This window comes from Ailuropoda melanoleuca, chromosome 8 (assembly GCF_002007445.2).
Source record: "Ailuropoda melanoleuca isolate Jingjing chromosome 8, ASM200744v2, whole genome shotgun sequence".
Taxonomy (NCBI): domain Eukaryota; kingdom Metazoa; phylum Chordata; class Mammalia; order Carnivora; family Ursidae; genus Ailuropoda; species Ailuropoda melanoleuca.
Window position 1 is genome coordinate 96,647,279 of NC_048225.1, and position 17,306 is coordinate 96,664,584.

At 40.5% G+C, this 17,306-nt stretch overlaps 1 protein-coding gene and 1 pseudogene across 7 annotated transcripts in view; both read right to left on the reverse strand.

Annotated features, from left to right (window-relative positions):
* The window catches only part of CD55 (CD55 molecule (Cromer blood group)), a 45,021-nt gene extending 28,330 nt beyond the window's left edge, over positions 1-16,691 (reverse strand). For 5 of the 7 annotated variants that reach the window (XR_860840.3, XM_011236545.3, XM_011236540.3 and 2 more), the window contains exons 1-7: positions 16,313-16,691; positions 15,332-15,514; positions 13,727-13,918; positions 13,252-13,351; positions 12,078-12,163; positions 8,515-8,703; positions 1,966-3,036 (exon numbers count right to left, since the gene is read on the reverse strand). Coding sequence is in view for 6 of the 7 variants with exons in the window: in XM_011236545.3 (XP_011234847.2) it covers positions 1,966-3,036; positions 8,515-8,703; positions 12,078-12,163; positions 13,252-13,351; positions 13,727-13,918; positions 15,332-15,514; positions 16,313-16,391 (1,900 nt within the window). In the remaining variant the exon portion in view is untranslated. Of the gene's footprint in view, positions 1-1,965; positions 3,037-8,514; positions 8,704-12,077; positions 12,164-13,251; positions 13,352-13,726; positions 13,919-15,331; positions 15,515-16,312 lie in introns of those variants that run through there. The other 2 variants (XM_034666949.1, XM_034666948.1) reach the window with 2 other exon arrangements.
* On the reverse strand, positions 10,647-10,747 carry LOC117803588 (annotated as a pseudogene).
* Positions 16,692-17,306: the final 615 nt, after the last annotated feature.

Below are 17,306 nucleotides of genomic sequence, written 5' to 3' on the forward strand. Positions count from 1 at the left end.
TAAAAGAGAGCGATTTGACCCCAAATATTGGTTGTATTTTCATCATAATTATTGATTCAGGTTTAGTTTATTTTTTTCAGGTTTCATTTACATCTGTTAAATTATCTTGTATTCTTTTCTTTGCAGAAATATTTCAACAAAGTAAGCACTCTAAAAAATTTACATAAGGCGAGACTTCTTTCTCGTTGCCTTGCTCTATGAAAAATCAGGTATATTCAACCTAAAACTTTTAGGCCCAGACAGGTCATAAAAATTGAAGAAGTCAGTAAACTCCTACAAGTGTTAAAGTAATGACTAGATCTAAAGGTGTGAACACAAGCTATAAAACCAATGTGGAGTGCCAAAAGTCAAGTTAGATAATGAAATATACAACATACTGCTTATGTAAATTACACACACACACACACACAAAACAATATTGTACTACGAATGGATACACACCTGCAGCATAAGAATTAAAACATAGATAGGATGCTTACACACCAAGCTCAGGGCAGTCAGTGCCACAGAGGGAGAGAAAAAGTGGCACATCATATAATATCTGTAATGTTTAAATTCTTAAAAATAGTCAGGTAAGGGCAAAAAAGGCTTCAAGATAACAACTGTGAAGTATATGAAAATATGGTCACAATGTGTAAAACTATTTAAAAAAAACCCACGATTATTTGATACCATCGAAGAATGATCAAAAACGGGGAGGGCTGGGTTAAGATTTTGTGTATGCGCATGTATTTGGCTTTTTACGAAGGGATTCATGAAATATACAAAGGAAATTTCAACAAGGATATCTGTAATGTTTCAAGGTCTTAAAAAATTATCTGGGTGATGATGGCAAAACAGACTTCATCACAGCAGTTATGAAATCTGGACAAAACCTGGAAAAGCAATCATAACATGATTTGAAGGCAGTGGTGGGCAAACTAAGACAGGCAGAAATGGGTCAAAGCCGGAAGAGGGAGAACGGTATGGAATGAGGTTTGCATATTTGCCGTGAGTGAAGTCCCTAGGCCATGCAGTGTAGGGAGCAGAATGCAGGTGTCATATTGGCTAAGTAAGAGGATAAGTCAGAGGATGGAGTTCGAGATCATCAACAGAGCATCTGGAAAGTGAGAGGGCAAATCTGAGGGGCTGCTAATAGTTGATTTGTTGACATTTGTAGTGGTTACAAAAATATTTGCTTTAGAAAAGTAATTGAGTCATACATGGGTGTTTTATGCAGTTTGTGTGTGTGTGTGTGTGTGTGTGTTGACTTCAATTAAGAAGTTTAAAAAAAAATTAAAAATTATCTCCTGGCTCACAGTCCTGTTGAGATTTTCCAAGAAACAAAAAAAAAATAGGTATCTTTAATAGAGAATAAGAATGTCTATAGAAATTTTGGCTATCCATTAGGTAAGTTAATAGACAAGGGGACATCATGGTAGCCTGAAGAGGCAGTAACTGGTAAGAAGAGTTTCATTCATTCACTCAACGTGTATTACTGAAGTCTACAGCATATTTTACTCCACTTTTATAAAAATTGTCATTTAAAGACCCTTGTGTAAATATAGACTATTTCAAAGATTTCTGTCTTTCCAGTTACTTAGAAGACAGTGTTGAGATGCTTTAACAAATTAGCAACTCTATGGAATCTGAAGAGATCCTTCAGCATACTTAAGGCATGGGTCTCTATCAATAAACCAGACCAAGAAAATGGCCATAAGGATGGTACATATTTGGTTCTCTGAAGGGTCTTGAAGAATTCAAGGACTCCCTAAAGCTCATATAAAAAACAGAATTTCTTTGCCCAGCTTAATTTAGCATTGTTTTCATGGAGCCCCAATCTTTTTCTATATTATTGAAAAATGTTTCGCCCAAGCATACTCCCAATCTGCCCCTGAAGAAAGTCAAGAGCATTAGTATGAAAAACTCTTCCCACCATAGCACCTTAGATCCCTACTCAGGAAAACCTGAGTCATGTCAACTAACCTGAAGAGACGGTCCCTTTTCCTTTAGGTGCGTTGGTTGTCCTGGGAGTAGCTGAACTCTGTTTTGCTGTAATATGAGCAGAGGTCAATCTTTTTGTTGTATGGAGACCCTTAGTCACTGGGGCATGTACAGCAGTGGACTTTCGTGTTGCTGGAAGACTCTGTGTAAATGAAGCTTTCGCTGTGGTGGATCTGTGGGTGGCTGGCATGGCCTGTGTAGCAGACACATTTGCCATGATGGGGTTCTGGGCTGCTGGTGGGGTCTCTGTAGATTGAGCATTTGATATGGGGGATTTTTTGGATGTGGCTGAATCTTTTACTGTGGTGAGTTTCTGAAGAGTTGATGGGGTCTTTGTAGCTGAAACATGTACTGTGTTGGGTTTCTGAGGAGTTGGTAAGGCTTCTGTAGCTGAAGAATTTATTGTGTTGAGTTTCTGAGGAATTGATGGGGCCTTTGTAGCTGAAACATTTACTGTGTTGGGTTTCTGAGGAGTTGGTAGGGCTTCTGTAGCTGAAGAATTTGTGTCGGGTTTCTGAGGAGTTGATGGGGCCTTTGTAGTTGAAACATGTACTGTGTTGGGTTTCTGAGAAGTTGATGGGGACTTTGTGGCTGAAACATGTACTGTGTTGGGTTTCTGAGGAGTTGGTAAGGCTTCTGTAGCTGGAGAACTTATTGTGTTGGGTTTCTGAGGAGTTGGTAAGGCTTCTGTAGCTGGAGAACTTATTGTGTTGGGTTTCTGAGGAGCTGATGGGACTTCTGTAGCTGGAACGTTTACTGTGTTGGATTTCTGAAGAGTTGATGGGGCCTTTGTAGCTGGAGCATTTATGGTGGTGGGTTTCTGAGGAGTTGATGGGACTTTGGTACCTGAAACATTCACTGTAGTGGGTTTCTGAGTTGATGTAGCTTCAGTACTTGGAACACTCGCTGTGGTGGGTTTCTGAGTTGATGGAGCTTTGGTACTTGGAACATTTGTTGTGGTGGGTTTCTGAGGAGTTGATGTGGGCTTGGTAGCTGATGCAATCACTGTGGTGGATTTCTGAACTGGTGGTGTGACCTTAGAAATCTGAGAACCTTATGAGGAAGAAAAATATTAAAAAATATTAGCTTAATAATGCTGTCAAGTTAAGATTTAGGAACAAGTTGCTTGCTCTATGAATTCTCTCTTTCTCCCCCACAAATACCTAAATATGAATGCGACTTTTAGGAAACCAAGTCTGATTATGATTTTCCCAAGGAACTGAAACACTGCATTGTTTTTGCTTTGATATAAAGTATACCTGCAGACAACTAAAGTACTTTACACCAAAATAGTACTGAGGATCTTAAACTGTTTTCTGCATAAAGAAAAGAAACCAGGGGCGCCTGGGTGGCACAGCGGTTAAGCGTCTGCCTTCGGCTCAGGGCGTGATCCCGGCGTTATGGGGATCGAGCCCCACATCAGGCTCTTCCGCTATGAGCCTGCTTCTTCCTCTCCCACTCCCCCTGCTTGTGTTCCCTCTCTCTGGCTGTCTCTATCTCTGTCGAATAAATAAATAAAATCTTTAAAAAAAAAAAAAAGAAAAGAAACCAAAGTCAGAGTTGCCAGTGATCTCATTCTGTGACACACCCCAAATTAAGACATTTTCTCTCACAAAATGTTTTCCTTTGCTCATGCCAAGACCAAAGAACCAGATAGAATCACTGGACAGACAGAGATAATCACAACATAGTTCTTTTTCCCAATGCTTTCAGGACATGTTAGTGACCTTGGGAACTTGTTCTGTTTCACTCCTTTATTCAAGTAATACAGTCAATCTGAAAAAAATAACTCTTTTTTCCTCTTGTGCTGGTTACCAACATGACACATATTAGTTTAGTCCCCCTTTGGATTGCAGGTCAGGTACCAAACATCTGAAGTGCGACCTTGATTAACATCCTATTCTGAGAATCGCAACTCTAACAATTTAGTACAATTTTAGGTCTTCAGTGCCTGTCAGACTTCGGGTTGCTTACACACTCCCTCGTAAGGCAGCACCAAGAAGGGCTGCTGTCTACACCCACACTGGAGACTGCTGTCGATTTCTCTAATGCTGCTAAGCTGTGACTTTCTCATCTCTACAACGAGGATAAAAACAAAGCAGATTTGAGAACTTTATTGTAAGGAAGGAGAGAAATAATTTAGGTAAGTTATTGCCCACAACGCCTGTCCCTGAAGGAACACATTTTGCCACATTGCTGCGCCATCAGCACACACACCCTGCTCCACGCCCTCATTTATTTCTGCTCCTGTAGCTCCCTCGGAGGACGGTGGGGACGGGATAACTCATGGAGAATACCTAGCCAGTAGCGCAGGACTGAGCCCTCAAAAAATGGTAGATGGTATTGTTAGGATATGATTTACATGGACTTTTCCTGTAAGGTGCTCACATATAAAATTTATTCTTTGCTCTCTACCATGTTAGTTCTCATTTTTGATCCAGAAGACGTACATGTTAGTATAGTGTAAATTTCCCGGAAATTGCTTTTCTCGTTGCCATTTTGTTATTTGGTGTCTAGTTTAATTTCATCGCCATCAGCACGCTCCAGATTATTTCAATCTTCTGAACTACACCGTGATTTAGAGCCCAGCCTAAGGGCAATGTTCCATGCACACTTGAAAAAAACTTTTCCATCTGTCCTTGTAGGGTTCAATGCTCTTACTATGTCAATTTTTTAAGAAGTTTAACTGTTGCTTCTATATTCTTATTGGCTTTTGGTTGCTTATTCTAACAGCTATTGAAATAAGTGTGTAGAATTCTCATACTATATTCATGGATTTATCTATTTTTCTTTCTGTCCGTTTTTTGCTACATGTGGATTGAAGCTTTTTTTCCAGTGCTCATAGATAGTAGATTGTGATAGATTCCTGTTGAATGGACTCCCTTTAGCATTATGAACTGTTGTATCTTAAAGTATTCTTTGATATTATTAGAACTGCACCAGCTTTTTTTTTTTTGGTAGTTGTTTGCAAAGCATATTTTTCCATCCTTTACTTTTGACCATTCAGTATTCTTATCATTAAATTGTGTCCCTTGTAGCCAGCAAATAGGTTTTCTTTTTTTAATCCAATCTGACAACCTTACTTAAGTTACACTCTGTGTAATTACTGATATCGTTGGGTTTATAGCAAACACTTTACTATCAGTCGGCTCTTCCACCCATCTAGTTTATGTTTCCCTTCCTCTCTTGTTTGCTTTCGGATAAAGTGTTCATTATCATTCCTTTGTTAGCTTATGATTTATACTTTCTTTCACTATTATTTTCATGGTGGCCCTAGAGATTACAGTATATATTAGACTATAAGTCAATTATGCAAATTAACATTTTAACAACATTTTAGTATTGCCAGAACCTTGTAACCCTTAAATTCAATTTACCTCTTACTGCCTTTTGCTCTGTTGCTATTATACACTTGTATTGGACATACACGTCAAACCCCAGAAGACGAAACATTTATCATTTTGTACAGTCCTAGTCATGTACCTTTGCTAGTGTTTTTCATTTCCTCTTGCATTTTCATGTTTTACTTGGGATTATTTTCATTCTACTTGAAGGAATGCTTTTACTTTGTCATTCTGGGCAGGTCTGGTCTGCTGGTGACAAGTTCCCTTAGTTTTCGTATGAGAACATCTTCATTTTGCATTCAGTTTTAAAGGATATATACATTGGGTAAAGAATTCCAGGTGACCAGTCATTTTCTTATCCTTAACTTGAAGGATTTCTTCGCATTGTCTTTGGCTTTCATAATTTTTGTCGAGAAGCCTGTGATCAGTTTTAGTGTTGTTCCTTTGAAGATAATGTTGTCTTTTGTCTTCTGGTGCTTTTATCGTTGTTTTGAGTTGTCAAAATTTTTGCCACGACATGCCAGGAAGTGGTTTTATTTTTATTCTAAGAGCCCTGAGAATCTTTGAAATGTGTTGATGTATTTCATCAGTTTTGGAGAATTCTGTCATCTCCTTGAATACTTCTGTTCCTCTTTCTCTCTTTCTCTGTCTGTCTCTCCTCTTAGCTAACCTATGTTAGAGCAGTTTCACATGTCTCAAATATCTCCTAAGGTTTTATCTATATTTTACATCTGCCTCCCTTTGTGCTTCTGGGCATTAGTAATGAATCTTTTTTCCTGTTCCAAATACTGCATCCCAATGACTGTTCCACCTACTGTGCTCTTCATTTCAGATTTTATATTGGTAGAATGTCTACTTTACTCTATTTTTATAGATTCTAGTTCTTTGTTGAAATTCTCTATTTCTCTTCTCCTTTAATACCTTAAACATATTAATCAATAATTTTAAAGTCCTCATCTGCTAACTCAATTATCTGGATCTCTTTTATTGGATTTATTTTCCCCTGATTTGGTTATAACTTCTTGCTTCTCTCCATGTCTAATAACTGTTTTATTATATTACAGATGTTGTATATAAAACCTTCAGATGGTATGATCTTCCAAGAGAGGTCCCCTTTTCTGATAGGCAGACTGGTTGGAGGTGATCACATCCTCAGCCCATGAGGGACTGAGCTGGGTCTCAGCCTTAGTAAGACTCAGTCTACTCCTACTCTTGCCTCTGTTCCTTGGGAGTTGTCCCTCTGGGCTTTTCCTCAACAGCCTGGGAATCTTTGTTTCCTCAGCCCCAAGAAACTGTGGGAGAGCCAGGTCTGTCCTTCGGGGGCCCCCCACCCAGCAATCTAGCCTCCTTCCCCACACATCTTCAAAATGGGCACAAATGTGTTAAGGGGGACAGGAGTGTGTGCTTGATCCAAGCTTCTTCCTCTGATATTTGTTGCCCAAATACCATAAGGAGCTGAGAGATTTCATTTTGTACTTCGGAAGTTTTGGGTCTAACTCCCCAGTGTCCCCTGCAGCCCCAGAAATCAGCAAATGGCCCTTGGGAAAAACTGGCTCTGCATTGAGGACCTCAACTTTCAGTATATTTTTCTAGCCCACCACAACCACTAAAAGCTTTGCCCGTTTCTCTCTTTCCTGGCAGTGGTCTTTTATGGGAGTCACGATGGATCTCCAGCCCAGAGTGGCTTGTCTTTGCTCCACCCCCAGGAATTCTAACTCATTCAGTCCTGGTTGTCCCCACCCTTGTGTCTCGTGCCTTTCAAAATAGGACTTAAAAAAAGAAAAAATCTTCCCTGATTTTGTAGTTATTGTAAAGGAAATATTGGCCTAACATGGCCTACTTGGGGACTAGCCTAGACTTGTAAGCTCTAAATAACTGATAATTTAATAAAAGAGGGGAAAATAAATATGAAGGGTATCACATAGCCAGATTAAGAAGCAAACACATATCAAACTTCTCCCATAATTAAATTAATTCTAACAATATAATGAAATTTTCACCAGGCAGTTGTCACATCTCCACATCAAAATAACCATTATCAACAAGGGTGCAGAGCCAGCATGGTGACGCTGTGCCTTTGCTCCAGTAACTACCCTGCAAGGAATTTATTGTACAAAATGTACTTATACATCTGTACGATTCCGGATGCCCAATATTTGCTGCAGCATCTTTTGTAAGAATAATTTAAAAAACTAGAATCAAGGGGCGCCTGGGTGGCACAGCGGTTAAGCGTCTGCCTTCAGCTCAGGGCGTGATCCCGGCGTTCTGTGATCGAGCCCCACAACAGGCTCTTCTGCTATGAGCCTGCTTCTTCCTCTCCCACTCCCCCTGCTTGTGTTCCCTCTCTAGCTGGCTGTCTCTATCTCAGTCAAAAAAATAAAAAAAAAAAAATCTTTAAAAAAAAAAAAACTAGAATCAAAAACTAAATTCCCCTCAATAGGTTAAGTAATTGATATATCCATATAGCTGCTATGATTAAAAAAAAATAAATATGGATATGTATGTTTATTTTCTAGAATCAAATGCAAACATTTGTTAACCATGGTTACTTCTGAGAGAAGGATTAGGGACAGAGAGATTTTTACTTTACATTTTATATTTGTCTGCATGGTTTTAATATTACTTCATTGTTGATGTATACTATTTATAACAAATAACTGCTTTTAACAAGCACTGATATTTAAAAATTCATGCTAACATACTTCCAAGTATAATTATAAAAGGAGCTCAAGTCACACCGGCACTCACATATCACACTGCTTAAAAAAATACCGCCTCCTGGGATCACCAATTAGATCCCTCAGTTTAGTCTAAGATTCCCTCCCAACTGAATAAAATAAACCATTTTATATACCTTTTGTATTGATATTAACTTATTGAAGGTGATATGGTAAGAAATAGCAAATGTAAGCTAACTCACTAAAAACATGAGACATGTTACGTGTATGTGTGTGGGCGCTATATGCTATGCGTGTGTATATATTTATTTATTTATTCATATATTACCACATATTCTCCATATCAGTGGTTCCTCTTTCCTTGGAAGTCATAGACCCCTCTGAGAATCTGATGAAAAAACGTGCCCCCCAGAAAAATGCATTTCTTAAGGAGTTCATAGAATCTCTGTAGCCCATATATAGACCTAAAGGTAAAAATAAAACAAAAATCAACAATGCAAACTCATTACCTTTGCATTCAGGTGGCGGGCCACTCCATTCTCCTTGGTCACCTTTAACAGTACAATAAATAGAGCTCTCTCCGATCAGGGTGAAGCCTTCATTACATCTATATTTTATAGCCTGTTGATACACATAAGTGTCCCGTAGATCCAGAATGAATCCATTGTTAACTTCTGGTGGTTCTGGACAAAAAATTTCTTTAAAAAAATTCCAACATATTTTACGTTAATAAAACTGCCAATTACTCACTTTAATAAGCAAGATTAAAACATGTTAAATAACTTACTTAAAAAAAATAAAAATCTACCATTTTTCTAAATTCAGCACTATCGACCAGGGAGCTCAGAAATACCTATTAAGTAATGAGTCATGTTATTTGGAGCTTTGGATACAAATGGTATAAAACATAAATGCTCACTTTGAGACCAATGTATAGAAATAAGATTTAGAACGTATATGTGAAGCAAAAATTACAATAAAGTCCTCACACATTGCATGTCAAATTGTGCTAGAAAAAGCAAATACCGCCAGAGTTCAGAGGTGAAGGCAGGACAGAGATTTTAAGGAGGCAATGGAACTTGAGTCTAATACTGAGATGCACCCTTCGGCTAAGAGAGCAGAGAAGAGGGCATTGCTCTGCATTCCAGGGGGAAATGATGCCAAATGAAAGGACCCTAGAAGTCAAGTGGCATCCTTGGGAAATAGGAACAGATGATTCTGACAGAGCGAAATATCAGAAGTGGCAGGATTAGATTTTGACTTTTAGGATAAATTTTTTTTAAGCATTTATTAAAGCACAGCCTTTTACTTAAAGTACATGTATTGAGCAGTGCATTTGGAAAACAGGTGCAAGCAGAGTTGCTCTAGTCATATTATAAAAAGAGCCCCAGCCCCCCGCCCCGGCTGTAGCCCTGATAAAAAATGCAACGGTTCCACATTGTCTAGAGCCAGGAAAGCAATGGGATCACTTGTGTACATCAATGATGTTACATCAAGTGGCCTTAAGTAACCAGGGCATATTAGAAAACCTATAAATTACTTTTAGGCCACTGATGAAAGCAAGGAGCAAGAGCAGATTAATCTGCTTTACACGGGGCTAAGGTGCATGACAACTACACATCACCATCAGTGCCATTCAGAGATTTCCTGAGCACCTAATACATACCAGGCATTGTTCTATAAACAGAATTGCAAAACTAAATAAAATATTAAGTCTTAGGTCTTAAAATATAGTAACGGGGGTGCCTGGGGGGCTCAGTTGGTTAACCGTCTGCACCTGCCTGGGCTCCCCACTTAGCGGAGAGCCTGCTTCTCCCTCTCCTGCTCCCACTGCTTGCGCTCTCTGTCAAATAAATAAATAAAATCTTTAAATAAAATAAAATACAGTGACAAAAAAGATTCAAAGATTTTCATTTAAATACAAAATAGCAAGACTCATCACAGAAATGTGCACCATGGTGTAGAAAGAGAGAAGAACAGTTAACCAGCAGGGAGGTCAGGGAAAGCTTCTAGAAGGTCTATCAGAGCAACCCCTTAAAAAGAAAATTAAAAAAAAAAAGAAAGAAAAGAAAAGAAACATAGGAAAAAGAACAGCTAAGCAAAGAAGGGGCCGAAGGACATTCCAGGCAGAGGCAGTAGCAGAAGGAAAGATGGGGGCAGGTTTTTGTGGAAAGAGCACAAAGTATGAGGGAAGACATAAGCGTGAAGTGAGTAGACCATGGCTCCCCTTGTATGCTTTACTAAGGAGTTTGGACTCTGTAAGTGATGAGGAGACATGTATAAGCCTTAAGGCGGAAGAGATAAGTCACTTCCGTGTTTCAGATGGATCAATCTGGGTAGAGTGTGGATGAAATATTAATGGAGTCCAAGAATGGAGGATGGGGGCCATTGCAATCAGTGTCACCTCTGAACTCAGGCAAGTGGGACTCCTGCCCCAGTTCCCACACTTTACGAGGCCATGCTGTGGCCCTCCTCTGACTGAGCTTCTCCCTGACAGTGGGGTATGGGCAGGGCTGAGGATATGCTTAGGGAGAGCTTCTCCCCCACCCCATTGTAAATCATGCTCTAGAAACTGGCCCTCGGAATTCCCCCCTGCAGGGCCTGAGAGGGTCCCTTCTCCCTGTCCATATTCTTTTTTTTTTTAAATATGGAACACTATAAACTTCTGTGTCATCTTGGAGCAAGGACCACGCTACTCTTCTCTGCATCATTCCAATTTTACTGTATGTGTCACATGGTCCCAATGGTCGAGAAGAGTCTATACTGCGGATGTGTGCACCTGCAGTCCAAAGTTCAGTGCCGTGGGCGAGGGGACAAGGTCCCAGGGTACATGACTTGGGTGTGTGGTCCAAGTTGTGTATTTGCATGCATCAGAGGCTTCTCACAGTGCCAGAAGGGGAATACCTATTCGAGTAAGTTTGCTGTACAAACTCACTTTAGTATCACTCACAACATCTCTTACTAGATGGTGGAAATGGGAAAGGTGGGTGGTGGGTGGTGGGTGGTAATGCTGAAAATTTCGAAGTACTAATAATGAGAAAAAGGGAAGTAGCAGACGTGGGATGGCAGCGCTCAAGGTGTGTGCCCTGTAAGGGGTACCTAGGTGTGACCAGCTTACCCCTGCAAGCTCTTGCTTGGCAAGACTTCATTTTATGTGTCTTCCTATCAACTGACCCCGTGCATCCCCTACCGCAGTGCGTCAATCAAGATGCACTTGTCAGATCCACTAAGTCTCGTCTAGTTTTCTGCTCCTGATAACACCAAAAACTTGAACTTAGCAATAATTTTAGCAAAGATGGGAGAAATCATAAAGCTTACATTTTTAAGCATTGCATTTTTTCTTAAGAAAAAAAGAAAAAAAAAGAAATCTGTTGTACATATTTTACTCCTCTCAATTTTCAGGAGACATATGTCTCCAGTGGATATAAATTTGACTGGATACATGCATTTATGATACGATTTCTATGCCCTACTCTCCCTCTGAGAAGATAAGATTCTCAAATGCAAAGATCATATTTCTTCGTTATTGTACAACCTTATTTCTCTAATCATGAAAAATCAATCCCATTTCAAAACATTTACAGATAATTAGCTCAGTTCATAAGCTTAAAAGAGGCAACACTGAGTCCTAGAAAAATGATGGGTTTGACGTCCAGAGATCTGGGTTGAAGGCCTTCTCTTGCCACTTATTTTGGGAGGTAGGGTCAGGTCATATAGCCTCTCTGATCAAGAGTATTTCAATTCATAAAATTAATAATGGGGGAAGAAAAACCCTGTTATCTATTTTTCTTGACTGTTAGAAGGAAAGGTAGGATAATAAATGACCAACCACAATATACACCTGTTTGCTGGGGGCTTTTTGTTTGTTTTGTTTGCTTATTTGTTTGTTTTGGAGTTTGTTGGGTTTTTTTAATCCTTTATCATCACAGCTAATAAATTAAGAAACATCGCTAATAGAGATCTTTAAATTAGTTAAGACACTGCTACATTGGATAATTCTTCATGACAGAAAGTAATTTACCATTGACTATTCAGCCTCACAGCTAGAGTGCTTAGGTTTTTTCAGTCTTACCTTGGCATTCAGGCAACGGGTCACTCCACACAACGCTGTCGTCTACAAGGGAACAGTAACTAGAAGTGACACCAACTAACCTGTACCTAAAACAACGAGGGGAGAAAAAAGTTAGGTCCCATCCACCTGTTTGGCTTCCCTTAAATTCTCCAAAATACCATCTTAAAATATTTACTACACCAGTAGACGGAAACAAAACAATAGTTGATCAACGTTCAACGTTCACATGGCAGTTTAAAGGAAAAGAAAAAATTAAATTAAAAAAAGGTGATATCCAAAGGGTAAAAAAGTATAAGACATGCAAAACGTTTTTTACTTGAGTGGGGTCCACAGGAGAAAAAAGGAAAATGTTTTGAAACATTTTAAAGTGATATAGATGCTTGAATATTTTATATTTCTGAATTCTAAAAGATCAACAGAGGCTTCACAGGATAATAGGACATATTTATATTTTAAGGGCTCAAAGTACTCCCCAGATTTGATAATAATCATATTAATGATCTAAGCATCTCTGTTTCGTACAGAAGACGCCTGATGTTGATATTTATTTTATAGAGAGCAGGGACACACACACAGAGAGTAAAATATCATAATTCAATATGCGGATATTTAATGAGAAGATGGACATGAAATTTCCATCAGTCTCTGAGACACTGATGATACCCAAAGAGTGAGTTCCTTTTCCCTATGTAGAGAACTTAGAAAAGACCTCAAGTCAGCATGATATTTTTACACTAGGAGTAAATGTTTTTAACACATAATATTTTGTAACAGGCAGTTTGCATACAGAAAAAAATATGCAAATTCATTATTTAGGTAAAGTAAGGATTAGTTTCATTGGAACACTTGAAAGATTTAATTTCTGTAAGTGCCAACATATTACAAGTTTTTTCCTTTACTAATCACATTAAAAATTTTATAATGAATCCTATACGTACAGAAATCTAACAATTGAGAGAATTTGGTGTTACAAGAAATTGTCCTTTCTTGCCCCCATTTTATTAAATTTAACCATGATGAGCTCATGACGAAAGATCCTTGAGCAGAGGAATTGTTTTAATGAGACTAGCTTGTAAACACTGACCACAAATTTAAAAACTTCCATCTTAAGTCCTTAATCTGTCTTGACATTTGTTTAATATAGAGTATAAATAGGTAGTATGCCAAAACTTACCCCTCGTTACACGAGAAGGAGATGGACGCACCGTATAATATGTCAGTTGGTATGCTGACACGACCATTTCTTAAATCCCCAGGATTAGGACATGATTTTCCTAGAAGAGAGCACAAATCGATTTTTTTTCATTAAATTATCAGGCACTTCTATGCAAATTCATCATCTGAACTATTGACAATTCTTATCCTTAGACTTGTAAAATCCTGCCTGCATTTTGTAAGTTTCAAATAAAGCACCATATTTAGAATATATGTTTCTTACATTTTAGGTAACCTTAAACTAATTAAATGTGAAATCTGTGAGTAAATTAATACTCCCATCTCACAAGTATTTATAAAATCACTCTAATGGTTCTTTTCAGAATCATTCAAAGTAATAATAGATACACATAGACTTCCAGCATGAATGAAGGAAGAAATACTATTTCCCCAAATATGACGTGATTACGAATACTCTGTAAAATTATACTCACTTTTACAAAATTCATCTGGTTTGGACCATTTAAAATTCTGAAGACAAGTTAGCTTTCCTGAGAGAGAATGGTCCTTCCGGTAGCCGGGACGGCAGTCATATTCCACAATGGAACCCTCTGGGAAATAATTCTGTTTGGTAAAAGACGTTTTGAGAGATGCAAAAAGTAGCCTGGTTGGAACGTCACAGCTACCTAAAAGTATTAACAAAAGCAACAACATAACTAATATCACCTTATTTGATAATCTGTGTTTAATTATCCAGAATTATTTGGTCCTTCCATCACCCCTTTTTCTGTACTTCTTTGTACATATTTGGTATTTAACTATATTGATACCACTACAACATTTACGATGTGTCGAGCATATTCACATATATCCTTTTATTCCCTACTTAGTACATCTGGTACCTAGGTATCACTCTGCCCACAATTCAGGAAATATGACCCATTTTAGGCACATTCAGGCACTGACGCTTACCTTCCCTAAGGAGGACAGGGGTGAGAGGAGAACTAGTATTTCCTTAGACCCCCAGGGCTAATGTCCTGATTAGCAATAATAACAACAGCAATATTGTTGTATGTACAAATACACAATACACTTCTATGTGTTTTATACATATAAATTCATTTCATCCTCACCACAACCCAGAAGGCCACGGATCAGATGAGCCCGTGGTGTACATAAAAGTATTATAAACGGTAAACATCTCGGCAAAGGTGAATGTGTAGAGGCATGGTACAGTGGAAGGGACTTCGGATTTATAGTCCAAAGACAAGTTTGGACCCTGGCTCTCCTGCATAAGAACTGCTGATCTCAAGAAGTTACTTAACTTCTGGGGAACTATTTCCCCTGACACCACTTCCTTACTGAAAAATGGAGGTGAGAGTCCCGACTCCGCTCATGGGGTGGAGTCAGCTACGCGGAACCCTTATAAACCCTAGGACAGCAGACATGCATGAAGGCTTAAGCACTTCAACCACTGCTTTCTATCCTGCACACACAAAACGCAAAGGTTCAAGCTGATTTCACAAAACATTTATGGCAGTTTCTCTATTTCCCGTACCTTCTATGACTCCAGGTTGTCCAAGGCTAGGAACCAAGTCTCATCTTTTATCTTTACTTGTCTCTGTCAAAGTTAATATAGGACTATGTGTCTAGTGCTAGATTTTGAAGGAAATACAGAGAACTTTTTAAAATGCTACCACAGAGCTCTATTTGGGGAGTCCTACTTTAACAAAACGAAATTTAAGAACACAGAAGACCTGTGTTATGTGTCGTGAGGTGATTGCCAAACATATTCATATATAATTCACCCCCTAAATTGTACCTATTGTTTATTTTCTGTTCAGGAGATACAGTATGGGGGGGGGGGGTTTGCGGAGAAACAACAACAGAATGCCCAAACCTGTTAATGAAGAAGCAGGACCTATTCTGGGAAGTAATGTTGTCAATTAGCTGCAGTGTGAAGTGCCAGGTGTATATACCCTGGGATTTCATAATGCTTGAAAACTATCAATTACCACTCATGCTGAAGAGGGATAAAATTAAGCTATCAAGATATAGTCCATTCCCATAACTTATATATACAAAAATGAAGAACTTACGGTTACAAAATTCTGCCAGCTCTGACCATGCATTGTTGAGACAGACCACTGAGTCCGCCTTGCCAGGAACCTTTACAAAGCCTTCTTTACATTTGTATGTTACTGTGGTTCCTTCAGGAAAACTCGAGACATCTCCCATAGTTAGTAGGGCATTAGGTACCTCTGGGGGACGGCTGCAGTCACCTAGGGAGGGAAAAACAAAAACAAAAAACCCAGAACTGAAGGAAATAACACTTTTCAGTTCAAAGCAACATTCCTTTTGCAAGAGGAGTAAGGGAAGCAGCCAAGACTTTTGATGCACTTGTAACATTTCCATCCAGTTGCTGAAGCGACAGACCAAGAACTTGCTAGGCTGCCTGTCTTGTCAATTCAGTACTAAAATAAGGACAGAATCAACCCCTCCCTTTCATTATTTAAAAAAAAAAAAGTGGTTTAGAATTTATCTCCACCTTGATACTGTTACTAAGCACACAATAAAGACAGACGCCCCCGTGGAACGTTACACCTGGAAGAGAAGACGTGCTAACGTGTAGCGTCCCGGGCAGCACACAACTGGACTCTGTTTAAGAGGTTGGAGGGACCAACTCTGGCCTCCCACCCTTAAAGAGATGTTGGGGGATTCAGAATTCACTCTTTGAGTCCTGCCCTTCGGCTTCGCCAGGTTTGGCTGCTACGCAAACTCAGCCTGCGCTTCCTCAACGGTCCCCGCCTCACTCCTAAAGTCCTGCTAGCTGGGGTCCAGCACAGCAAGACCCCAAACCGCAGGTTGGCAGCGGAGATCCTCTCCCTGTCCCCACGGGATCCTGCTAGTAGGAAGCCCTGAGCCTTCAGGGTGGAGGATTACGGGAACGATTTACCCGTGCCCACATTCCTCCCCTCCCCAGGTCCCCAGACTTCTCGGTCGACGCGGAGACGGATCCAGCCCCTCCCACCCAGCCCAAGGGTTCGGCCAGCGGGGCTGGGCCCCCAGCCCCCGCTCACCCTGCGCGGCAGGTGGACACAGCAGCAACAGCAGCAGCAGCAGCGGCGCCGGCGCGGTCAGCCCGCCAACGAGACACATGGCGCGCGGGGACCGGGACCCGGAGTGAGTGGAAGCTGGCTCCGGCAAGGAGCTGTAAGCAGCAGCAGCGCCTAGCCGGTCCGCCAGGCGAGTTAAATTAGCGCCTGGGCGGGGCTGGGGCTCTGAATCACAAAGGGTGGGGCGACGAGACGGGTGGAGGAGAGTGGCTCGCACCGGGTGCTGGGCAGGGCGAGGGCGGGGGGCTCTGGCGGCTCCCTCCCCTAGAGACCCTAGACTAGGGAAAGGGGATGATGGGCCGGGAGAAGGGCTCTCTGGCCGATCTTCTGGACTTTCTCTCTTTGCTAGGGTGGGGCCTGTGACGAGCTCCCATCTGGAAATGTAAATTTCTGCTTTCCAAGTAAACAAAACGCTGGGGGGAACGGAGCAGAGGAGCGTGGCTCGAGTGGCGAGGGCTTCGCTCCCCGGAGGAATTAGGTTAAGAGGAAATTCTGCGCTCTTGAGTGCTGCCAGGCTGAGCAGAAGGTGCGGTGGATTCCCAGGTAGCCCTTGGAAACTGAGAAAGTGTGCCCACCCAGGGACCTGGTGCCTTCAGCTGGAGGTCTGCCAACAAGGAATAGGAAAAAACAGAGTGTGTTGTCTCCTAGCACACTCGGTAATCTGAAAACAGCAAGTGGGAAATGGCCCAAGAAAACAGGTCAAGCAATACAGCAAGGAGTGTCCATTGTTCATACTCTGTTTGGGTGGGAATCACTTTCCCTGCCAGGGTTCTCCTTATTTACCAAGGACAGCTCATGAATTCCACTTTGGGAGTATTCTAGTCCTACTGCTGGGAGAAATACACCATCCTGTGGAGAGTGAGTGTGTGATGGGAGGGGAGGAAAATGCCAAAACAAAAACCAAACGCCAGAAAACTAAATGATCGGGTGGTGGTTTTAAGAGAAGGTTTGTTAGAAG